The 26,912-nt window shown below is 35.5% G+C and overlaps 1 protein-coding gene across 1 annotated transcript in view; it reads right to left on the bottom strand.

Moving 5' to 3' along the window:
* Nucleotides 1-13,427: 13,427 nt before the first annotated feature.
* The window catches only part of LOC134748731 (limbic system-associated membrane protein-like), a 123,042-nt gene continuing 109,557 nt past the window's right edge, over nucleotides 13,428-26,912 (bottom strand). Inside the window, exons 6-7 of the mRNA XM_063683506.1 lie at nucleotides 21,207-21,364; nucleotides 13,428-13,910 (exon numbers count right to left, since the gene is read on the bottom strand). Coding sequence (XP_063539576.1) covers nucleotides 13,687-13,910; nucleotides 21,207-21,364 — 382 coding nt within the window. The 3' untranslated portion in view covers nucleotides 13,428-13,686. The remainder of the gene's footprint in view (nucleotides 13,911-21,206; nucleotides 21,365-26,912) is intronic.

The following is a 26,912-nucleotide window of genomic DNA, read 5'->3' as shown; positions in this document are numbered from 1 at the left end:
TCAGTTCTTTACATGTCTGGCCGGAATTTCAGCATTCAAATATTTATCACAAAAATAATTACAAATATTAAATAAGTACAGAAAATTTTTGAAAAAATGTCAATGTGTGTCAATGTCAAACTACTAAACTAAATTATCTAAAAATTATTAATTTTAAATAGTTATATTTAATTATTAATGTCATAAAACAATTTTCCAACAGTAAACTGTACAGTTCTTCACATGTCAGGCTTCAGCATTCTATTAAGTACAAAAATAAAAATAAATTACAGGTAAAAGAAGCATGACAGAATAATGTAAAATAAAGAGGCGCAGGCCGAGGTGCAGCCTCCTTTTCCACTGTGCGCCTCCAGGTGGTACGTGGGCGACCTTGCCCCCTTTTTCCGGGAATTTTCCTAGTCAGCCCTTGCTTGAATAGGTGGTTATTTGGCCTTCGTAAAATATGTCTTATCCAGCGCCATTTCCGCAAAAGTATCTCCTTAGCAGTTACGCATAAAAGACTTTTATGCTTGACATTACATTAGGACAATCAATTATTATGCGACAAGAAAGGCACCGGATAATAGAACTTTAATAAAAACATGAACTGTGATATGAAAACTTCAAGTTGCATCCACACCGCAGCGCAGTTAACAGGTGTTAACACAGTCACTGCCAGCGCGAGCTACGCGCTACGACCGTAGCAGATAACATGGGAAAACCCGTATGTAGTAAGTATGTAGCAGATAACGTGTTAACAGTGTCGCTAGCAGTGAATGTGTTTTTTGTGGAGCAACACTGTAACACGGTAACATTACGTACCTAAATTACGTAGTTACTTACTGATGGACAGTGTTCAAATTCAAACTCAATACTTTATTTCCAAGAATATAGTCCATACTATGTACCATATTCTATATTGTATGTTGCTCTTAAGTTGCTCCACAAAAGTTAACTGGGGAGTGGATACATTTTCGCAGACATCAATGAGACCAGTGTGCTCACTTAGGTACCATATAAATTAGACAAATCTCTAAGATACTGTCACAGAGCTTTTTATAACTTACCTACCAGTGCCAGTGCCTACTACGTACGTACGTACGTAGGTATACGTTCGACCCTTATCCAAACTATTAGTAATTGATGAAAGGGCTGTAGCCGAATCACTTGGGAATAGCCCTTTAGGTTCCTATTCAATGATGAAATTAGAGCATTGCCTGATGTACGAGTATTCAGTATTCAGGGTTGAAATGGGTCAAAAACTTTTTTAGTGTCAGTTAAGGTTCCGCGTCTTTAAATAAATAATCTTTTAAACTATTTTCTTGCCGAACATATAAAGACATCAAACCTTATTATTCTTAAAATGATGATGACCTAAAACCTCAGCAAAATGTACCTAATGTTATTGAGACTGAAATTATAGGTGGTCGTAAATCGCCACACGCCTGCCACGATTTGTAACGTATTGTAACGTACCTATTATCATATTGTATACAAAAAAGACTAGTTTTCCCATACATTTTAGACACAAGGAGCAAATAAATTTAAATCTTGCCTACTTTTTTTGCATTGTTGAGTTGCGAGTTTTGTAACTCCATAAGCCAAAAAATGTAAGGTTTCTGTTGAAATAGGTACCTAAAGCGGGATTTTGTAGTCATTAGGACAAATCCGGTCCCCGCAGACTTGTAGAAATACTGAAATTGGCCGCGCTGGATTTACTTAGTGAGTGTCGACAGCATTACCAACTTTGAAATGTTTTTTTTTTCAACACACTTACTCGTTATGTGGAACTTATTGAACCGCTTTTAGGCTCATAATCCTAGATATCTTTTTTCATTATAATTAACGAACTTATGCTGCAATTTTTTTTTATTATCGAACAAATGCTTTAATGTATTTTGAAACTTTTTTTTAATTGTACTTTAACTGTTTTAATAATTAAAATTTGATTAATACATCAGTTTTTTTTCTTGCAAGTGTGTTGAAAATCGTCGCATGAAACACGTGTGCTTTGGTCATTACACTCATCGCCTGCTGTTACCTTGTTATTTTTTCCTTTATTACTTCTTTGTCGTTTTACATGTATGTAAAATGTATAATTATTGGTGAAATAAAGAATATTTACTTACTTACATTGTTAAAAAAACATTCACTTAACCATGCCAGAAGCCCGACAACTTGTTACGTTTTTGATCTTATTTTGATCTTGAAGGTCGCTGATTTTTGCATGCGAAATGAAGTGAAAGTCGAGTCGTGCGTGTGTTGCACGCAAATCAATCACCAAAACGATCTTCAAGAACGTATCAAAATCAGTTTGATAGAAATAAAAGAAATGGCTTTTACTATGCGACTTTAATTATAATAAGTAATTATAGAAAACTATTGACACAATGACACTAGGCGCAATCCAACAGAGTACAAAGGTAGAAGTGACATGTACGTCTAGGCATAGAGCAGTAGTGTGGCCAGGAGCTATTTTGCTACTTGTTAAGATGCAGACGCTTAAGTGGTTTGTGTTTACTTTCATCATCCTCTCCTGAACACAAACCCATTAAATCAGTAAACTTTTGGTGTTTAGGTCCATGTAGTCCTTTAGTCAGGAGATCAGCAATCATCTCCTGCGTTGGTAAGTACTGCACAGATATTTGTCCAGTGGATATCCGCTCTCGAAGGAAGTGGTAGCGGACATCAATATGTTTGCTCCTCGGGTGATACATGTCGTTACCTGAAAGACTAATGGCGCTTTGGTTATCACAATACAAAACCGTAGGAATACCTGAAAGATTAGGCCAGAAATCTTCTTGTAATTGTTTTAGCCAAATACATTCTTGTGTAGCGGATGCTAATGACATGTATTCCGATTCCAATGTCGATAGGGCAATGGTCTGTTGTTTTCGTGAGTTCCAACTCAAAGCGGCTCCTTGAAAAATAAAAATATATCCAGTGCATGACCGTCTATCTTCAGAGTCACCAGCCCAGTCAGCATCGCTGTATCCAACAATATTAGTGTGTTGATCACTTTTGTATGTAAGCTTAGTGAATATTGTGCCCTTCAAATATCTTAGCACTCTCTTAATAGCCATCCAATGCTCTTCTGTAGGTTGGTTATTAAATCTGCTCAATGTGTTTACTATATATGCTATATCAGGCCGTGTGCCTTGTGAAAGGTACAATAAGCAGCCCACTGCTTCCTGGTATGGCTTATTTCTTATAATATCTTCTTCAGTTTTAGCCTTTTTAAATGTAACATTTGTTTCACATGGTGTTGACACCGGCTTGCAGTCCATCATTCCAAAGCGGGTTAATATTTTTTGTATGTAAGCCGACTGGTCAATGGAAATATCACCGTTGTCTTCCTGTGTGATCCTGTAACCTATACAATGCTTTGCTTTTCCCAAATCTTTCATAAAGAACTTTTCTTTAAGTTTATTTTTAACTTTCATGGCTGTGTCGTAGTTGTTAAAAAAATACAGTAGGTCATCAATATACACAGTAATAAATATTATGTCACTTTCATTCAATATTCTAAAGTATATGCAGGGATCCAATTTTGATCTTTTCATACCTATCTCAAGTAAAGCAGCATTTAATTTAAGATTCCACTGCCTGCTTGCTTGCTTGAGACCATAAATGGATTTGTTTAATTTACATACTTTTTGTCCATTTTCAAAGTATGGCGGTTGTGACATATAAATTTCCTTATCTATGTCTCCTTGTAGAAACGCTGTCAAACCAATCAAATATCTTATTGAAGTGTTCCGAACAACAGGAGCATATATTTCATTGTAGTCTATACCTCTTGCTTGCTTATAGCCTTTTATGACTAATCTTGCCTTGTATCGCGTCACATTTCCTTTTTCATCTGTCTTTGTTTTGAATACCCACTTGCATGGTATTACTTTCTTATTCTTGGGTAAGTCAGCTAAAGTCCATGTATTGTTTTTTAGTAATGATTCATGTTCCTCATTCATGGCTTCTATCCACTTCTCAGCCTTGTCGCTATGAAGCGCTTCATTAAGGTCTTGTGGATCACTGTCTAGTAAACTCATGGCTGACTCACCGTTTATACAAAGATATGTTGTAGGTTCGCGTTCAGCAGGCTTTTCCCGTCGTCGTGGTCTTAGGTTCATTTGATGCGGTGGGGTAACATTTACACTTTCATTAGGTATGTATGTTTCATCAATTCCATCTTCACACACTTCATATGTTTCAGATTCAGAAGTAATATAATTGTCAGTGACAGTAACATTCGGAGAACTTGAACTGCTCTGTTCATCGGATTCATCAATGTCATCTGTGTCCTGAAAATCTCTGTTATCTTCCAGTATTGGTAAGTATACAACTTTCTTCTGAACACATTTATCAGATGGTAAGTTTTTTATTTTATTTTTATTTATTTCTTTGTTGGTATTTTCACCTTTATTTTCATTTAATATGTTTTCTTCCTTTTCAGGTGCTGGAGGGAGCTTCTTTTGTTTCACGGTGGCTTCTAAGAATACAACATCTCTGCTCATTATGGCCTGTTTGCTTTTTGGGTCTATAAATCTGTAGCCCTTTGTACAATCACTGTAACCCACGAATATTAACTCACGTGACTTTGCATCTAATTTTTGCCTTCGTTCTTTTGGAATGTGAACCATGGCCTTGCACCCGAAGATCTTCATATAGCTGAGGTCAGGCTGTTCACCGGTCCAAACTTCTTCCGGAGTAACGTCATTGAGAGCTCGAGTAGGCGAACGATTTATGATGTGTGCCGCAGTTGCTACTGCCTCTGCCCAGTAGCTGTTCTGTAAATTAGCATTGAGAATCATACATTTAGCGCGCTCTATCAAGGTTCTATTCATACGTTCGCTGAGACCATTCTGCTCCGGTGTATAAGGGTTACTAGTCTGATGCAAAATGCCATATTGTTTCATTGTATTTTTAAAATTTTTGTTAACATATTCTTTGCCATTATCACTTCTAAAAGTTTTTATTTTCTTATTTAATTCATTCTCTACTCTGTTTTTAAACTCTGTAAATTTATCATGTACCTCTGATTTACTTTTCATAAAATATACAAATACTTTTCTTGAAAAATCATCAATGAAAGTAACTATGTACCTGCAACCACTAAAAGATGCCGCCTGCATGGGACCACATACATCAGAGTGCACTAGCTCCAATAAATCTGTAGCTCTGGAACCATTGTGCGGGAATGGTTGCCTCGTCTGCTTGCCTTCTATACAAGTGATACATATGCAATTTTCTTTATTCTGTGACAATTTAACACCTGAAGTACATGCCGGTATTTTATTTACATCAGTAAAATTCAAATGTGCCATCCTTTGATGCCACAAGTAGGTATCATCTTCTGTTACAGCTGACATTGCATTTACTGTGTCATTATAAATTCTTAGCCTATATGTGTCATCTATTTCATCAGCCCTTGCTATTTCTTGGCCCATTTCGTTAAATATTGTACAACCGCCTTTGGTAAACTCAACCTTGCCATCGGCTTTTAATATTCTGCTTACTGACAATAAATTGGTAGCTATATCTGGGGCATAAAGAACTTCTCTCACCAGTATCTTGTTGAATCCATCCTTAGCGGGGACTCGTATTGTCGCATCACCGCAGCATTCAACTCGGAGAAATGTATTGTCGGCAATCCTTATAGATTTTACAGGTGCTGGTCTTATATTGTCCAGCCATTCACGGTGCATTGTTGTATTTCTGGCTGCACCTGAGTCGACATACCAATTCATGTGATCCTGCAACAGAGCCGCTGAAAAAGCAGCTATGAAACCATTATTAAATTTGGATTTATCATTTGCAGTTTTATTGTTCTTTCTGTGCCAGCATTGCTTTCCTAAATGCCCGTAGCCATTGCAGTTGTAGTAACGAGGACCCTTAGACTTTTTATTTTGTACGGATTGATTAGACGGTTTAGACTTGGAATGGGAGTAAAATGCTGTAGTTGTATCTTGTGCAGAAGTAGATTTAACTTCTTGAAGCAATTTTGTTTTGATTAGATCTGCACTTATTTTAACTCCTGAGCTTTCAATGCCCATTATCATTGGTTTATACATGTCTGGCAAACCGGCCAGCATCAAAGTTCCAAGCCACTCATCATCAATTTGAAAACTAATACTTCTTAATTTATGGGCTGATGTCATAATTTTATTAACATATTCCTCTATACTGTTACTTGATTCCAAGGTGGTGTTAATTAAATCTTTCAATAAACCAACCTTGCGTACTAATCCTGAGTCTTGAAAAGCTTTAGAAAGATTGTCCCATACCTGTTTAGACGTAGTTGCATCTTGGATGTGTACGTATAACATAGGATCCACTAATAAAATTATCTTAGACTTCGCTTTCAAGTCTTTCTTTGTGTCGACGACGGTGCCTTGTACATAATCCCACAATTCTTCCAATTCTAGATATGCTTTCACCGCAAAATTCCATGTACACCAATTGTCTCGTCCTGTAAGCTTCTCAATTGACAATAATCCGTTTTGCGAACTCATTTTGGAATTTTAGTATCTGAAATGCTGAAAAGAATTCCGGCGACCGCGTGTTTTTTTAGGTTATGTACTTTTACTTTTCGAAATGTAACTTTATTTTTTAGCCAAATCTTATAACGCACTATTGAGCGTGACGCCCATAACCTGATAGAAATAAAAGAAATGGCTTTTACTATGCGACTTTAATTATAATAAGTAATTATAGAAAACTATTGACACAATGACACTAGGCGCAATCCAACAGAGTACAAAGGTAGAAGTGACATGTACGTCTAGGCATAGAGCAGTAGTGTGGCCAGGAGCTATTTTGCTACTTGTTAAGATGCAGACGCTTAAGTGGTTTGTGTTTACTTTCATCAGCAATAAACATAACTCCTCCATCGCTTCACATTGCTTATTTTTAAACATTCATACGTATTTTGTACTGTTATTACCTACTGTTACTATTTACTCAATTAATTTAAAAGGATCTTTTAGTTGATATTTATTCAGAATAGTCCATGAAATTTAAACGTTCGTAGACTTTGAAACCTTAAAAGTAGCTGATATTTCGTTTAGGTATATTTTAGAAAATAGTATTTTGTCAGGAAAATCTTATAAAAGCTTTTGCTTCACTAAATTTAAGCTAGTATTCATAGCGAAATATATATCAAAGGCCCTAAATCGGATTACCTGTTTAAACGATTGAATAATAAAAATTATTTCTCAGTTTTAGATACCATAAAAGAAAATTTGTACGAATAAACCTCAATTTACCTGAGAATAATATTAGTATGCTGATACAGTCCAGTTCAAACATGTTTTCTAGTCAGCGTTGCATATTCTTACATATACAGTGTCCTTAGCCATTGAACAAAGCCGAAATGTAGGTACATAATATGCATTAGGGTATTTAGAATCAGTATACCAAGTATCGTAACAATAGGTGTATTACGAAGAAATTACGATTTTTTACTTTGGAGCAGCATGTATGTGTTAATAGCTCCTGAGGTAATAAAGAGTATGAAACCTTCTTCGAAATAATTGATTTTCTTTTTTATTTATGACATTAGTTTAGTTTATTTACATGTTTCTTTTTGTTGTCGATCATTGGAATTATTTTTTGTTTGAAATTTTTTTATTTTATTTTTTGTTCTAATTAAAAAATATTAACGTTGGAGCATTCCTGAGAAGTAACCCTAAGTGGGATTTCAGGGTTGGTCCAATGGTCACCCTGTATATATTTGCAGGCTTCTAAAGTATGACTAAAATCCAGTCTAATTTTGGGTTAAATTTCCACCGCGGAGTGAAGTAGGTAAATGAAGCGTGGTCATTCTGTATCCTTTTACTCGTACCTACATCAGAAATTTCCTGCAGAATGTATGTACGAAGAGAATATTTTGATTGATTAGGGTCAAAGAGATTTTCTATGATAGGGTTATGAAACAACCTTAGATAAATTAATTTTCTCACAACTAATATTAAAATTAAGAAAATAGGCTGAAAAACGAAACACTAGTTTTTAGTTATTTTAAAAACAGCACAAATTCATTAGATGATGAATTTATATTTTGTGACGTCACCGTCTATTTTTCTCATACCAACTTCAAAATACCTAAATTATTTTGAGGTTTCGATTTTAGGAGGATTTGATTGGTACACTAGCTTTTTAAAAACCTACGTACAAAAAAAAAGAACAGTTATCTACGTTTCCTTCAAATTATGTTATAGGTACAAACTCCAAAACCCAAGTCTTAACACGTTCCAAGCTTCCACGTTCCTGAAACTCCGGTATCGGTTAACCCTTGCCGTAATTTCATTAGACCAGTTTCCTTACTTTGATCCCGTCGTTGGCACGCAGAATTCGTCACGCACATTAACATTCAACACCTAACTGCGCCCTTGGGACGTCATTCGCGAATTTACGTCAAACGTCATCCGAATTGACGGTGACATTGCGCGTTGATTGAGTATTGTTGGACAATAGAAGTTTATTGGAAAGGTGTTTGAACAGTTTGAATCACAGATCACCAATGTACCTACGGCCAAATAATTTAATTTGTGTACCATTTCGTACCTTATTACAGTCATTATCGTTGGAGGTTACAAGATGTACGTCGCTAAGGCTGGATTTTGCATAACTGGCTACGCCGTACTTTGGATGATGGATGGCTTTTATTAAATAATATTACAGTGACAATATTTGACATTATTTTTATTTTTATTTTTTTTAATAATTGCTCAAGTGGGTCTGGGCCGGCCACGTCTACCGCATGCATCCGGAGAGGTGGGTTAGCTTAGCCACCAAGTGGATGCCGGTAGAGGGACGTGGACGGGGCAGGCCCAAACGGAGATGGCGAGATGACCTGGACAGCTTCCTGAACAACTGGCCGGAGGAAGCACCAAATCGGGAGTCGGGGAGGCCTTTGCCCAGCAGTGGGATACTTATATAGGCTAGCAAAAAAAAAATTGTATTCACTTCTTGGTAACTTACATTATTACATAAAAGTGTAATCGTTTGAGGAGTACAATACATGTTTTAATTATTTGCTCGTGTTACAGACCCCACCCGGTATGGCGAGTTAGATATTTTGATATAACTGATGAGTCAAAAGTGAATTTATACGAAAAATCTATTGAAGGAAAATGGCCCCCTAATCCGCAGCCACACCGCAATGCGTCCGCGAAGTGCCATTACTGCTGATGTGGCGTTATATTACGCAAACGACGTTAACAATGATTTGTGCTGTGGCGCGTGGTTTACGATTGCTAAGATTACAGGGCTGAAACACTACAGCCGATGACTTGTCTGTGTTGTTGCAATTTGTGTAATTTTGCGATTGATTGTCTTATTCTTAGCCAAATGGTAAGAAACTTTTTAAAGGTTTGGAGTAAAGTTAATGATGTCTGTGGCTTTTAATGATATCTGTAGATCAAAGATAGATATAACTCCGTAATAGATGGATACAGTCTAAGGAAAAAACGTGCCTCGAAAATCACGAAAATTTGATTCTCGATCAGATGGCGCCAGTGCCTTTGGCCTACTCTCGTATAGATGGCGTTGACGGTTTCGTTTGATATTTACAATTTTAACGCATATCAGTGAAAGAACATGGGTCAAAATCATAAAAATAATTAATGCAAATAAAAAATAACATTTATCCATATTTAAATACATTTTATCGTATTTTTATAAATCTTCATTTTTAGTTTTAAAGTGTGTCGATAGACGGCAGTGAATTTACTGTGGTTACAAAATTTACAATGACAATACAGTATAATATTATATCCTCTTTGCTGTAGATCGATTACCTTCGATTTGTACACAGCGTGCAGTGATCCTATTGGTTCTTAAAAACGCTCGCACATCTCTGGTCGAAACGCACCCTAAAACGCACACTTAAAGAGAAACTAAGCTTGAAAAAAATTAAACATTTTTTTTGTTTATTTGAGTGGTAAACGCGACTCAGAGCTGAGGCTTCTCCAGATCCAAATCACTGTTTCCAAAAACCCCGCGCGTCGTCAGTATTTAATTTTAATGCGACATTTTCCAAACAACGTCCTTAGCTCAAGATCCCTCGCGGCTAAACTCGTTATTAACGTCTACATATATACGCATTCTGGTTGTAATTCTAATTATGTTCATAGCTTTGCCAATGCAATAAGGGCCACGGACAAAAGGACAAAAATAATTTGTGACATTCGCAAGCGGGAAAATTGCTTTTTCACGATTTTTTACTTCATAGGCACATAATTAGATGGCAACAATGTTTCAATCGGCAAAGTTGTGATTCAGGTAGGTACGATCACTAATCTATAGAAAAGTAGGGCTTTACGGTACATTCATTTTTAAACGATTCAGGATTTTAAAACATAAAACACTGAGGGCCCAATTGGAGCCTCTGTTACTTGAATAACAGACACGACATAATGCTTTATTTTTTCAATTTGATGTGGCTTTTTTATCTTGCAAAAACATAGTTGCATAACATAATATATAGTAGGCATGAGTATTTGTACAGTCACTTATTACAATCATATTTTCATAACGAAGCGCTCAGAAACATCTGAACCCAACGTATTAGTAATGCCATAAATGAGTACCACATATTTTTGAGTGTTATGTGCGAGACAACAAAGATGCGAGTGAAGCGACTTACCTTTGATATTTACCAACGAATAAGTATTGCACAAGTATGAAGACAGAAAATAATCTCCATGTAGGACATAAACCTACAGAATATTTTCTGCTTTCAATATCATTTTATGGGAATTTATGGACAACAAAGTTGCGAGTGAAGCGACTTACCTTTGATATTTACCAACGAATAAGTATTGCACAAGTATGAAGACAGAAAATAATCTCCATGTAGGACATAAACCTACAGAATATTTTCTGCTTTCAATATCATTTTATGGGAATTTATGGACACGTGACGGCGGCCATGTGCCTTATAAAAATCTTTATGACACATAAAACTGTTTTATTTACAAAATATTTACAACGGCACTTAACCAATACATAAAGAATGTTATTACATTTAAGTAATATAGATTAACGAACAATCATTCCCTTTGTAACATTAATTACGTTTTTGAAAAACAATTTCATTAACCTTGATCTAGATTTATGTTATAGGAAACAACTTAAAACAGTTTTGTTTTTATTGACAAGTTATAGGTACTTATCTTACGTTCTTTACAATTTGAGTGTTTAAGAAAAAAGCGTAGGGAAATTTCACAATAATGTAGGTAGAATAATTTATTCTCCTTTGGCCATTGTTTGAATCTTACGGTGTTCAGATACTTCGTGGATAATTAAATGAGTTTTATTAAAACTTTTTCCTTTGAGCAATTAAGTATATTGTAAAAGTTATGAATTAACCATGGCGAAATATATAGGTAATTTGACAATATGATGAGGAATCATTCAATCTGAAATAAATCCAAATGATTTTTTTATGAACTTAATCCACAAATAATATTCCTTATATTTCTGGACTATTTTTATTGTACTTGTTTGATAAATTTTACAATATTATCTTTATAGCACTCATGTGTAAAATAAGAGAAAATAATATTGGCCAGCTTTTTTTTATTTTATTCCAACACAAATGAAAATACCTATATGCAAGTTTAATGAAGCGAAATAATCTGATTTGATACAATAATGTGACTGATAAAAACGTTATTTTATTCATTCTTTTCACATCGAGAAATAAAAGCAGCACACGTCGTTGAAAATAATGTCGATTCCGTGGTAATTGTCAGCTGTACAATGTAACTCCTAGTCGACATTACAATGCTTTTGAAATTAACGATTTAGGAGCATACAATTAACATGTTCACTACGAGTTGAGACAAAACCGCCTCAAGCGCGACTATAAGTTGGTGCGGGGCTAACAGTTCGTGTTATCTCTCTCGTGCGAGAGCTGTCGGCGTTTACTTACAAGGCGTATGATAAATACAAATATATATTTCTTTATGTTATTTAGACCCGGACTCGTACAAAAAAATGTCTTAGGTTTAAATAAGCCTCGAACGCAATTTTTTTTTCACGCAGTGCGGGTTGAGGGTTATTTATGCCTCAAGAAAGTTACCTCAAAGCCGGTGAGCGGGACGGGGGAGCCGCGGGAGTCGGCCCCTTGACGTCAGTGCGGCCATAGTTGTTGTCGATAACTCGATACCATTCGATACCGATCCACGCGTGTTTCACGTAAATATCGATTCGTAAATATTCGATAGTGTTTGCTAGTTAGTGTAAATAATTAATACAAATAAATAAATATTTAAGGACAATCTTACACTAGTTACACTGATAGACCTACCCCTAAACTAAGTAAAGCTTGTAGGTTCTGTGGTTACTAGGCGACTAACAAACGTATGTATTGATAAATAAATACTTACATAGATAAACTATCATACCCCAGAAACAAATATTCGTGATAACACACACAATTAAATGCCCTTACCGGGACTCGAACTCAAGTACATAATGCATTAGATTGACTAAAAACGGCTTCTGAGATATTGTACCAAAGATGCTCGATGAAATGATGATTTTTTCATCAAAAATTTAGCGATAGGTGCCATTCCCTTCACTATAGTCTCAGACAAAATTCAGTGCATTTTGAGGCCTAAAATACCTTAAAAATTATTTAGGTATTTTTTCTTTAACTAGAGGTCAGAACCAAGGGCGAAGGTTTTTTAAACATTTCCTGACAAATGAAGACCACACAAAAAAAACACCTAATCCTCATATAGGCAAAATTATGAAGGATCTTAGTAACTACTGAATTATTAGGTCGATAACGCCTCACCCGCACTGTAAAAGAGCTTAAATTTGGGCTGATTCGATCTCAACCGCACCAGTTTAAAGTCCATCAAGATATATCCCGCAGTGAACGTGTTAAGTACATTATTCTATAGATAGGTATACAAAAACAGATGGTATTTGTTAACAGGCATGATATTTTATAAATTTCATAATTTATAATTGGAAAAGAAAACTATTTTGTTTTAATAATAGATTGTGTCACAAGGGAGCAAAATGGCCCTAGCCGTAACGGCGTCCATTGAATCCTTGAACGAAGGGAAGGATTCTAGAAATGAATCTTGAGAGTAAATAGCTAGTGCTAACACCCAAGGTAGAAATAATTTTGCTACCATGTGACACATACTGTTTTTCACATCACCTGTGAGGAAATTATTATGTTCCAAAATATTAGTTAACCTATAAATTTTTTATGCAAAAATAAAAAAAAATCGTGTCCTACAACAGAAAAGTGCCACTGATCCCTCCTAGCAGGGAAGAAATGTGCCACTTTGATCCGTCCTAGCGGGGAATAAAAAGCCCTTTTTCAAATAGGTGATGTAAAAAACGTCTTATTTCTATGAAATTGAAATAAAATCTAACTTAGGTTCATCAGGTTTGAGACGAGACCTTACGCATTAGGGAATAGGGACAAGTCAACATTACGTAAGCATAAATTTTTGTATCTTCGTAATTACGAAATCTAACCTACGAACTTACCCAGTTTTCCTTTATTAGATGTTACAAAGGAATTTCTATTTTACTGGAACTCAGCTGTACATATTAGTAACGATACTATAAGTAATCCACTAAAACCTACTTGATACTTACAGTAATTCGTTTCTTTAATATCAGTTTCTCGTAATTCCTAGGATTTTAAAAATCAGAACGGTTCTAGATAGCTGGTCATCTTACAACGCATTTTCTAGGGAAATTGTATAGGAAAACTACTTTTAAGAACATGATAAATGTTTTTAGGTTATGGTATAGTGTTGTGATGTTAAAGGTGATGGTGGTAAATGCGAATAATAGGAGAAAGATGGGATAGTGTGGGAGAATCTTTGTGGCGTGACTTTGCATGGCCGCTGGACGCTCGCCGCTCACCACGTGAACCACCACTGAAGCTGAATCTGTTGACAAAAAAAATCGATTTAAAAAGAAATAATAAAACGTATGTGTTCAAAGACACTAACTACCACGGTATGAAATATATGGTAAGATTGATCTCTCTCTCCGTCATATTGTCAAAAGCAAGGAAGAAAATCGTAATTATTAACTCTCCGCTATTTTACAGTTTCTTACAATATAACTAGGAGGATAATATAACCAAACGGAGCCGCCACGTCTGTAATTTGCTGTACAAAAAAGTCTGCCAATTTTGCGAGGGAGGGGAATGTCAAATGTATACGTAACGTCAAAATAGCCATGTCAGATAAACGTCAGTCCATACATTGTGTATGACCATTAGCCGACTATTTTCAAAATAGGTAGGGGAAGGCCTGTTAATGGCTACTCCATTTGGTTATATCCTCCTAGCAATATAAGCTAGTTTCGGCTCGGTAAGGCGCGTCTACGTGATGTTTAAGCATTACCGGATTGATTATTTTTCGAATGCGTTCGATAACTATTTGAGTTTGACTAATAACACGAATAAAATACTTATAATTATAGTGGTTTGCAAATACTGTAAAATATCTGGCCAACCAACCAGTCATGAATGTCATGATCGAGTAAAAACGTTTTATAAAGACCGATCATAGTTAGGCCGATTTTTAATATGTATTTTCTTATTTGACTTTCTAATTTCTATCGACTGTCGAGTGAAATATATGTTAAACCCACAGAAATTGTATTTACCGGTTTTTGGTAACATTACTGGGAAAAATTTAAATTTACTGGTAAATTTCCCAAATGGGAAATTACTGGTAACGGTAATTTACTGTCGGCACAACACTAATCATGAATCTTTTGAGGTCACAAGTGTCTTGTAATGTCCAGTGATCAACAAAAGAGATCTGATCAGAGAAACCCGAACTTACGGCTCAAGTAATACAATAAAATCGGTCGTGTGGAAAACCATCGCTTCCGCGGTAAGTTTTGGTAGTTTCGGTAAAAAAAAACGCTGCGGAGTAAAATAACGATTTACTTCAAAAACATGTATTTACAAGGTGATTTATAAATTTTATGAAACAAATAACTCAGTGATCGCAGCTACTAAATCTCGTGTCATAGCTGGCCATTATTTATACATTACGGTACGCCTGCGCAGTTTTGTCTGTACAGTTAAACTGCACAGTCGAAGCTGGTTAGAAAACTACAAGTCGAATGCCACATACGATTTACCTGTGTGGCAAAACTGCGCAGGCATACCATAGTGTGTATGGCCATCTTTAAAGAAGTAATTGAGTGCTGTTGTAGCGTGAGTCATACTTTACTTTCTATCTTAGACAATCAGCATTTTGTTCAATCAATGTCAAGAAGCTATAAATCATTCTTTATTGAAGACATAATACCACAAATTGACTTACTTGTACGAGTACAAAGTGCTCCTAAGTATTGTCAAATACCCTATTAGTAATGTGACATCTTGAATGTATCTTTCTTTAAGTTTTGGTGAGATAGGTTAAGTAATCTATTTATTGGCCCCCGAAGACCCTGTAATGTAATTGATACCAGTAGATTACATTGTCCCCAATCAAGTTAATTATTATTTATAAGGCGCCTAGAATAGGACTGTTTAACCTAAAACAGCAAAAGTAAAATATTTACAAGTCTTATGAACAGGATTCAGCAAAGGCTTCTTTTATTTATTTCTTATCTGGTGGAATTTGTTGATGGATAAATCCATATCATTTTCTATGTAACCACATTTGCTAATTTTACTAATTTCTTTTACCACAATGCAGCTCTGTTGAATATTGGTAATTCAAGATTTTACGAATACAAAGTTCAAAAACTGTAAACTATAGATTTGGAACTGAATCCTAACGGCTTATTTGTTTAATAGATTTTTAACTTATTTTAATATACAAAAACTGAAAATTTACTGTCAAAACTTTCCTCTAAGAAACATCTATTTGATTCTTAATAATAGTTTATTAAGACGCATTGAGAAACGGATTTGCAGGCCAATTAGAACGTAATACACTGACATCAGAATGATTTGAATCATGTTGTCTAGTTATCGTGCGAGACGACTGTAACAATACAATAGATGTACGGACAAATGCACGATAGCATGATTCGTTCGAATTGGCCTGTTGATCGGAACTCGTTCGAATCGAAATGGAAAAATATGTTGCGACATCTTTTTAAGCTTTGTCTAATTCAAACATTTACGGACCAGGAAGGGACTCGAGCGGAGCGCGAAAAAGACAAATGGTTTTCCCGCAATTATGGACAGAGATTAGTGAAGGGCTCAAAAGAAAAATATTTTGGAACTGAAATAGCGACCACTCTTTTATAAACAAATGAAATACGGTCGGTGTTTTTCACGAAATATGTTAAGATGCAAAAGCAGTGACAGTAATTACAGTAATCGTTGTCTGAGTACCCACAACACAAGCATAATAAAATAAAAAGTTAATCGATTAATGCCCATCTCTGGTTACAGGAAAGGGATAGCTCTCAGTTATACGCGTGAGATAGGTGTCAGTCATGTGGACAGTTTTTGAAGTAAAAAATGTACTAAGAGCTTCGTTTATAAATTTTTCCGTCGCTGGTTACAAACGTTACCACTTGCGCTCCGCTACTTCCGTGTGTTTTTAGCCTTAAGCCACTTTTAGGAAAAACTCTTTGTCAGCGTTTCGTAGAATTCATATTCTTTTGTATTTTTATAAGGACGCCCACGCGCGGTGGATTTGCCATTGCTTTTATTGGCTTAATTTCACTTGACCGGCTTAAGCTTTGTGCCGACAACATTTTGGGCTTATTTTTTTCTAAAAATAAATACTTATACAGCCTGTAAATAAGATTTTATAAGAGATGTTGTATTTTTCCAAAACAAGTTACTTAACTGATATACATACGTACTTTCATATTAAAAAATATTTGTGAGTCTAGTTGGCTAAAAAAGTCTTTGTCTCTAGTTAATCCATAAAAACGAATTCTTGGCACCTCGACTACATTTATAATATAACGAACACAATATATACACGATGATTGCTAAAATTGCAAAGGGCCAAGTTAAACATTAGGTCAATGTGGAGAAAACCGTCACATTTAGGGCAAGAACTTTCGTAGACAGTAAAAGTAATACAGTGCTTCTGATCTACAGACCACCTCGCGTCTGCCAGTAAGTACATTATAGGTACAAATTCAAAGAATTATGAAGCACCAAAAGAGCTAGTAGACGGTCTTTTCCACATTGATCTTTCTTCAATTCTGCTTTTTACGTAACTTGTAATGTTTCGGACACTGTACAATGTATATATTATTATGAGCAGCATGTCAATCTTCTGTAATAAACGCAAAAGCCAGTTGTTATTAATTATTATGATATATATACCTATTTCCTTAGACGCACCATATGTAATATTTATTCAAATAGTTAATACCTACAACATCCCATTCCTCCACAAATATAACGGCCCAATTCGAACAATTCTTCTAAGATCTAAGAGATCACTGCGGTACGTGTCAACGTGTCAAAAGTGACGTTTTTGTTTGAAAAAAAATGTCACTCGACACTGACCGACTTGTAACGTATCGCAGTGATCTCTTAGAAGCATTGTTCGAATACGGCCGTAACATTCAATTTCTGTAATAGTATTAGGTTCGCATTATGTCGTTACTATATATACCTATACCTACCATGTCGTCCGATAAGTTAAGTAATTAAGCAACTTTATATGTCCCTCCTTGAATAGGTGACCTTTTCCATTTATACTTTATTTTATTACCACTATTCGGCGTTTCAGATGTTTTTATAACCCCGTCCAAATTATATGACGCACGCCTACGGCAGAAATGACTCGGCTTTTCTGGGATTAGGTACAGGCACAGTGTAAAAAGTAACAGTGGACCGACGCCTTTGATACCTGCGTAAATGCCGACACCGCACAAGAACACAGTAGGGTTGTCACAGACTCTAAAACAACTGCCCAAAAAAGGAGGGTAAATAAATAAGTCACGCTAGCCCTGTGAGTAGTACCGAGCTACTAACAATGGCGATGTATGCAGCTCGGGTGCGCGCAACAGGGTCCGCCGTTTATTCTTTTAGTCTTGTTTTTTAAATAGCCTTCACTTATAACTGTGCTATGGTAATAAATGCAAAGCTGAAAACTCAGAGGAGAATTAACGCAAAAAGTTTACGCTTCGCATTCAAATTGTTACAGAAAAAAGCTGACTCGCAGTACCCGGAAATCTCGAAATCCGGGACAAATTACGACCAAGTGCAGGCCGTATGTTCCTATTTCCTCGCCGAGCTTGGGCGGATCGAGCCCTCATGACAACCAGTATAAACTAAAACAAAAGAAACCGTAGGTTCAGCGACTTAAATATGGATGTTGGTTTGCAATACCAGAGAATACCACTTTAGTTCTGCCACTTCGCGCCAAATTTTAGGAAAGTTTTGGTCCAAGTAGAAAATTAACGGCTGATCGTCCTAGATTTACCTAGCGTAGTAATGTATCCATTGTAACTATGACGTCAGTTCACATAGTAATTTCTTATTTACTTGAATATGATCTTTCAGCAGTCAATAGTAACATTTCTTTAACTATAATAGACCTCGATGTCAACTTCTGAAAATAAATGAAAAATTGTAATATTCATTTTTACTAAATCTTAATGTAACTCCTAAATTTTGAAAAAAAAAAAAATAACGTAAGCGCCATGCTATTTTCTAAACTATAACAGTTGCCTTATTAATACCTTATTTAACTTAAAGAGCTCACAAATTCGAAATAATTGATATAAACACGATTTCAATAAGATTTGTAAATAGAAAGTTACAGCACTTATTCTAATTTGCAAATTAGTTTTTGGCTTCTGACAAATCATCATTTGGCGGTTACATTAATTCATATTACAAGTGACGATATATTCCTATTGTGTTTTATTTTGAAAATTGTAGTAGCTTTAGTAGACAACTCTGCTGATACGAGTACAAAAAGTAATTCAATGTACTATGACCTCAACAAACAAAATAACAATCGATAATTTAAGAACGTTTTCATACTGTAGGCCGAGCACATGATTGACGCGACAGTATCTCGCCGCGAGATAGACTACCCGTGTCTTACTAACTGTATGAATTAAAGGGGGACGAGTAGTCTATGTCGCGGCGAGATACTCTCGCGCCAATCGTGTGCTAGCCCGGCTGGAAACCTAAAATATTTGCATCACCAGAGGAGCTAAGCAACTAAAATAACACTCAAGAAAGTCGATGAAAATGTTTTATAACTCCTGTGTTAATTTTACGATTATTAGGTACCTTGGTACTAATTCCGTTCTGCCTGAATAAATATCCCGTTTCATCTTTATTAACTGCTATTACAACAGTCCAGCTTACGTTTGAAGTATTTAACAATTATCATTAAAAAAATCATATCTGAAAGTGGGTCGTTGTTGTTATAAAAAGTGTGCAGAAAGTGATACGTTTCTGCTCTAGTGCAGAAAAGTGGTGTACTCCTCTGCGTCTCCGTCCCACGAGCAGCTGGTTGGAAACAAAATGGAAAAATAGTGTCTTTATTTTCCCGCCTGGAACAATTGGTAATTTTTCTAATTTTACTAATCCCGCAATGAATCTTTTTTATCAAAAATGATGTAAATTGTTAAAATAAATTATTCTTGATTTCTTTTGTTGAATTGTATTTACTCGATTTTATAAGGCGGGAACCAAAAGGAACAAACGAAAAATATTTTTTAAACCTTATACACTTGCGTAAATGAGCAAAGGCAGAATCTTATTACCTATATATAACCACAGTTAAACGTTTGTACGATATAAAATGGGTAAAAGTTATTTAGCACTATATTCATGAAAATAAAATAGAATATAAGATAAAAATTGCTTATTTTATTTAATAAATCGTTATTTCATATTTAATTTCTTTAAAATACTTTAATTATGTTGGCTGAATGAGTAGGATGCCATTGACTATGTGGAGTTTTAGAACGAAAATTTATAAATTAAAAAGTTAGAGGCAATCTTGCTGATTTTCGTGTTAGGAACATATAAATAATTTTAAATATGTGTGTTTTCGTAAATATTTCAATGTAAAAGTTTTTCGCTAGGGGTTATTTATCTTCACACGTAAAGTTTCCGATTGCAAGTAAGCCCTATGGAAAAAAATCATGGCCGTAGTTCTATTAGGTATTTTAATTACTGATTTTGCAAAATTGCCTTGACGTTCGAGCGCCAAAGTACCTCGACAGAAATGGTTGCCTTTCAACCCTTGGTCAACAATCTACTATTTATGTACTAGGGAGGAAAGATAATTATTTACTTAGGGAATCAAATTAATTTCAACGTTGAAACGATATTTTAATTTAAGCAAAAGGTCTTTGAACTTCCGAATATCTATAAAGGGCATGCTGGATTTTATTTTTAAGCTTTTCAATAGCAACTAATATCGAGCAGTTAAACTTCAATTCCAACGAAATTTTCGAGCTTAAAAATATTTGCAAGCTTAAGGTATTATAAAATTTAAAGTCTTTTACAGGATAGTTAAAAGCAAAAGCTGGAGTTAAAATAAAATTTATTTTTAAATGTTTAAGCAATAGGCATTCAAACCTCTTTAAAAACGAATTCATTTTCGTACTAGTTGGGGGCTTTGGTTGGGGGTCATCCATTAATTACGTCACACGTTTAGGGGAAGGAGGGGTCAAGAAAAGTGACATGTTGTGGCGGGGGGAGTTACAAACTTTGTGACGTCACTTTAACTTCATCAATAACCGAATTTTTTTAAATATTTTTTTTAGTTCTCAAGCAGGAGATTGGGCGTGCTGGAAATGGATGACAGACAACTGCTTGGGAACGTGACAACAGTTATTTTTTAATATAAGAGGGCAGTTCTTGTTCAAGGCGCTCTTATAGACGAATTGTAGGTTTTCGAGGGAGTGAGGGAAAACTAGTTCAAGGACTGAAGTTATACATACTAGATAATAACGCATGAAATGCTTGTAAAAGTCTGTAAATATGGTGTAAAAACCTGTGTGGCGGCCATGTATTCCGTCGCAAGTTTCCCGCGGCGCGCCATACCTACCTTTTGTTTTCTTCTAATTTACTGGATTTACGGTCCCTCTTAATTGTATAAAGTGCCACTAACCACTAGTCGAGTTGCTAGGAGTGCAAGTGTATTAGGCGCAGCGCGCGCGATCAGCAGCCTGTGCTGGTGCGCGTGCGTTGTTCCGTCTATATACACTAATGCCATTGTTGAAGGTCGCTAGAAAGGCCGCTAGGTAGGCATGAAAGTACTAACCAGAGCTGCTCGGAGCGCAAGTGTAGTTCCCGGAGTCTCTAGGCGCAGCGCGCGCGATCAGCAGCCTGCTGGTGCGCGTTCTTTGTTCCGTTTCCACGCTGATGCCGCCGCGCTGTGCGTAGTTCACAACGTGTGGGCCGCGGTACCAGTAGATGAAGCTGGAAGAAAAGCTGTAAATAAGTAGGCAGTAGTTTAAAGTTTATTGAAATACAGCAAGATATGTCACTCGGTAAAGTGATAACCACCACCAAAAGTATAGAAAATTTTCCACATTTGCGTTTGCATTTGCATTCATAATACGAAACTGAAAATTTGCCTTTCGCGCATAGGTACTTAAAAGCCCAATAAAAAAACACAATAAAGAATAATAAGAATAGGTCGTTCACCTAAAGTTATTACCAGTGACCTTCAGTTTATATTTAATTAAAATAAAAGATTTAACCAAGTTTTTAAAGTACTTACTTATAACTTCAAACATAGACCCAAACTAATATAAATTAGTAGTAGATTATGAAACTAATTACATTTGCGAAGTTATTTTGAGACTTGTTAGATAAATGAGGAGTCGTAATTAATCTATATTAAATAATAACTCAATTTATATAGATTGTGCTAAATTAGTTTTGACAGGAAAGCCAGATGTACAGTTTACGAAGTTATTTAGGTGGTGTGTCGGTACTCGGTAGTGTAGGTTAGTTTCGGATGTTATGAAGGATCGTTGTAACTTCCAACTTCAGACGTCCCTAATATTGCTTAAAAATATATATATATTTCAGGTCTTAAAAACCCATATTTTAGCACATTACTAAAATACTACTAAATATGATTATATCAAATAATATTAAAGATGATAAAGGCACGCATTATCCCATGTAAACTGAAATACCTACACATTACATACACATAAAATGTATATCTATTATGTAAGTTAATTAATTATTAATTCTTTATTGCACCAATAATTATAATTTTATTTGTATGTATGTATGTATGTAAACACTTTATTGTACATAAGACAGATTACAAACACAATTAAAGAACAAAAATATATACAATAACGAATGTAGGTAATCGAATCGAATGCCTTCGAACTTATCCCTATAAGGGATCTCTTCCAGTCAACCTTTGAGCAATTTTACATGTTAAACTACAAATAAATAAAGGAAAATAGAACTAGGTAACAACATGCGGTCTTATTGCTAAAAAGCGATCTCTTTCAGACAACCTTATCCAGACCCAGACCTTTTCAGCCCTAAGAAACTATAAGGTTAGTTTTTTCCATAGGTCTACAGTGTACAAGATTGCGTATCAAAAGGTAACATGCTTATACGAAAATCGGAATGATATCAATAATTGTCATTGGAAGTATTAAATACAGAAATAATCATCATCTTCCTCGCGTTGTCCCGGCATTTTTGCCACGGCTCATGGAAGCCTGGGGTCCGCTTGGAAACTAATCCCAAGAATTGGCGTAGGCACTATAGTTTTTACGAAAGCGACTGCCATCTGACCTTCCAACCCAGAGGGGAAACTAGGCCTTGTTGTTGGGATTAGTCCGGTTTCCTCACGATGTTTTCCTTCACCGAAAAGCGACTGATAAATATGAAATTTATATATAGAAAGTATTTTATTAAAAACTACAGTTAATGGTATATATACAATCATAAAAAATTACTTAAACTTATCTAAATTAAACAATAAACTACAAAACTAACTAAATTATTTTATTCAAAAAGACCTCCGCGAGCTGTACCGGGTGCAAAGGTGCCCATCACACTTGCCGCGTTACCACGTTGGATAGCGATGGCCAACCTTTGCACCAGGTACGAACCCGCGCGAGCATCAGAGGTCCTCTCCCTAATTCTATGTCCCAGGCATTAAAGTACTAATGATATTTCGTACATAAGTTCCGAAAAACTCATTAGTACGAGCCGGGGTTTGAACCCGCGATCTCGGGATTGCAAGTCGCACGCTCTTACCGCTAGGCCACCAGCGCTTCAGAGAAATGCAGAAATAATATGACATAATTATGTGATTGCATAAATGTATTTGTTTTTATAATATGTTCCAAGATATAACCACCCACCGTATCTCCTGAATACCTACAGCTTGTAATTTTCAGTACACTAACCTTACATTTTGGTACATTTAAGCAGCCGCTGGCGGCCGCTATTAAGCTCGGAAGTGATCACGTCTTTTCATTTGTAGTCTGCCTCTTTCGCACTCATGAAATGTTCATATACTTGATGACTTCCCTTTTGCAAAATTATCTTGAAAAGTGATTGTAGATCTGTGTTTATTTCTAAACGTAACGGGCGAGCCTTGTATTTAAATTGGTGCGTATGAGATTTACTGCGAGTAATGTCAAAACAATAAGTAGTATTCGATATGTAAAATATGTCATTACTTATTAATATATTCGCAGCGCATCTCACTCGCAGTACTCTCATCAATATATTATTATGAAGTATGACGCGACTGATATCAAAAAGAGATGATGAAATACATTTCTAACGACCCGATTCGAACTACATTCGAAATACACATGACACGATAATCGCTACGAAGTGCCTACGAAATGTAACGGCAAAATAATGCTACAATCTACGGCGTAGCAATCGTAGAGTAGCTATAGCGTAGAGTATAACCTCACTTGAAAGAGTCACAAATTATTGCCGGCCCGATTCGAACAATGCTTATAATAAATCACAGCGGTACGATAACGATTTGTCAGTGTCAAAAGTGACTTTTTTGGTTAAAGAAATGTCACTTTTAACAGATCGGTATCGTATCGCTGTATAAATTCGAAACGATTGTTTACGATTCTCGATTAAATCTGCAAAGGACATACCTATATAATCGATTCTGGTGATGAATTATACTTTTAAGTAAACATACCTTCACAATTGGACGCAACTGACACAAGCGGATTAGATTCTGTCGATAAGTAGAGAAACTCTATTGCAATGGAGTTCCGTTTTACATAATGAAACAACGATATTAAAATTTATCGTTTTATTTTTATAACGTAATATTATATATTTTGGTGAGATGTGACTATCATGTGCTGAGCTACGCTATATATTTGTCCTATTGGGATACAAGTAATTTTAATTAAGAAAGGATTGGTCTGAAACGTCATTGGCATGGAATATAACCTATGAATTCTACATGAAGACAATGCATTTGAACTACTTAGGTATTTGTACAATAGACAAGGACCTCTAACAAGTTGAAAATAACTAATTTCGGCAATAATAAGTGAAAGATTGCGTAGTCTTAAAGCAGAGGGCTCAAAGGACTAATAAGATATGAACTTGACATGACTAGTATAGTGCATCACGCGCGTACCGATATATGTGAAGTAAATACTAAATAAAATAAAACTATGAAAACGGATTATATCGCGTATATTGAATTCATAATACATCCCGACGTTTCGAACCCTTTACAGCGTTCGTGGTCAACGGGTGACTGAGGAAAAATTACAAAGTGCAAAAATACCCACATACTAAAATAATTAACAATCATAGACTACAAACTTTAAGGCTGGTTGTACATGCAAAATCGGTTCATAAGGCTAGTTATACACTACAATTATTTTCAAGTAAAGATATATATATTTTTATCGCGTATATATACACTACAATTATTTTCAAGTAAAGATATATATATTTTTATCGCGTATATATATATATATATATATATATATCTTTACTTGAAAATAATTGTAGTGTATAACTAGCCTTATGAACCGATTTTGCATGTACAACCAGCCTTAAAGTTTATAGTCTATGATTGTTCATTATTTTAGTATGTGGGTATTTTTGCACTTTGTAATTTTTCCTCAGTCACCCGTTGACCACGAACGCTGTAAAGGGTTCGAAACGTCGGGATGTATTATAAATTCAATATACGCGATATAATCCGTTTTCATAGTTTTATTTCATGAGTAACTATCGTGGTAACCGAAGACAATATTAAATACTAAATATATTGAGAGAAAACACTCGGCTTATATACTAAGGTTTTAACAGGTTTAATTGAGTGGAAGTTATGGCAATGGCCATTGTATATCAAATAACAGTAATTTCAAGGTTTATTGCATCGTTAAGTTAATGTTCTGTAAAGTAGTAAAACACACATGGAAATTAGTTATCAAGTGTCTATCAGCTGTGACCTACACTACATATGCAAGCGATAGAGTTTAATAACAAACAACATTAATATGAAACGCATTAAATTATTTGCATCAGCATTAACCTCAGTATCCTTAATCACATATTAAACGCGTCGCGCGCGTGCCAAATTTTGTTAATATTTTTATTTTTAAATTTAAACGGACAAATTGAATGTGAATAAATTATGGATTTAATCATAGTATAAAGCGCCACAAACGAACATTTCATAACACGAGTCACCTTAAAATATAGGTATATTAGTATTCAGTATTCATTTATTTCTTGCTTTCATGGTACATTTTTGGGTAATATTTACATATTTCTTATGGTATCACATGGAACCTGAATAGGGTGTAGCAAATACAGATAGTTAAATTAAATTACAGCTTAACATAATATAGTGGCTTTTACAAAATAACTACGTATATAAACTTTGTATACAAGAACCACGTTATTTATGCCATCAAATTAGGAGCATCCCTCTCAAGCAATCTAATTAATTTAATGCGAGTGAGGCACTAAGACTAATAACATCATCATCATCATATATATTTAAGAGTTTGACTTGTCGGTGGAGTGATTTCCATGTATGTCGGTCCTCTGCCTTCTCCTTGACAGCCTGATACGACACGACGTTGTTGAGTTGAGGTGTTCCTTTACTTGATCTATGTATGTTCTCTTTGGTCTCCCCCTCCGTCTCCTTGCCTCAACTCTCCCTTCAATAACATATTGCTACCATAAATAATAAGAATAAGAATAATTCTTAAAAACTGTAATAAATGTCATATATTGAAGAAAAAAAAAAACATCAAAATATTTAATAAAATAATTTGTTTTTTTCCCAAACTTGTTCAAAGAATAATTCTTATAAATAATTATTTAAATCTGGTTAAAATTCTACACAATCATAAGGCGAAGCACCCACGTAACGGCGTGGCACCGCTCCGCCGTGTGGCACGGCGCGGCGGCGGCGCGGCGCGAAGTTTTGTATCGTGGGCGCAGACTATAGCACTTTACCCTTTACGTTATTAGCGGGCAGACTGAATCGTGTAAATTGTTAAAATGTAGCGTAGATGGTCATTACCCTTTTGGTATGACCACGCACTGTTAATGACTTTGTGCGAATGACATTATGACCTGACCTCTCTATGGTTAAGGGGCCCACTGATTATCAGTCCGCCGGACGTTATCAGCCTGTCAGTTGGAACAGAAAGTTGACAGTTCTGAACAACTGACAGGCTGATATCGTCCGGCGGACTGGTAATCAGTGGGCCCTTTACACACATATACAGGCCAATTCGAACCTAAACTGGTATCAGAATGATATTTGAACCTTGTTAATTAGTTAACTCTCTACTCTCCCACGCCATTTATATGTACGAACAAGTACGAACGGAATGAAAGATATCGATAACCAAATAATAATGATCCAAATATCTTTCTGATGTCAGTGTACGTCCGAATTGATCTGAAAGTCGTTGTGGACTAATTAATGTCACACAGAGACTAGCAGCAGTCAAAGAAC

This window comes from Cydia strobilella, chromosome 17 (assembly GCF_947568885.1).
Source record: "Cydia strobilella chromosome 17, ilCydStro3.1, whole genome shotgun sequence".
Taxonomy (NCBI): domain Eukaryota; kingdom Metazoa; phylum Arthropoda; class Insecta; order Lepidoptera; family Tortricidae; genus Cydia; species Cydia strobilella.
This window is presented reverse-complemented; position numbering and strand designations above follow the sequence as displayed.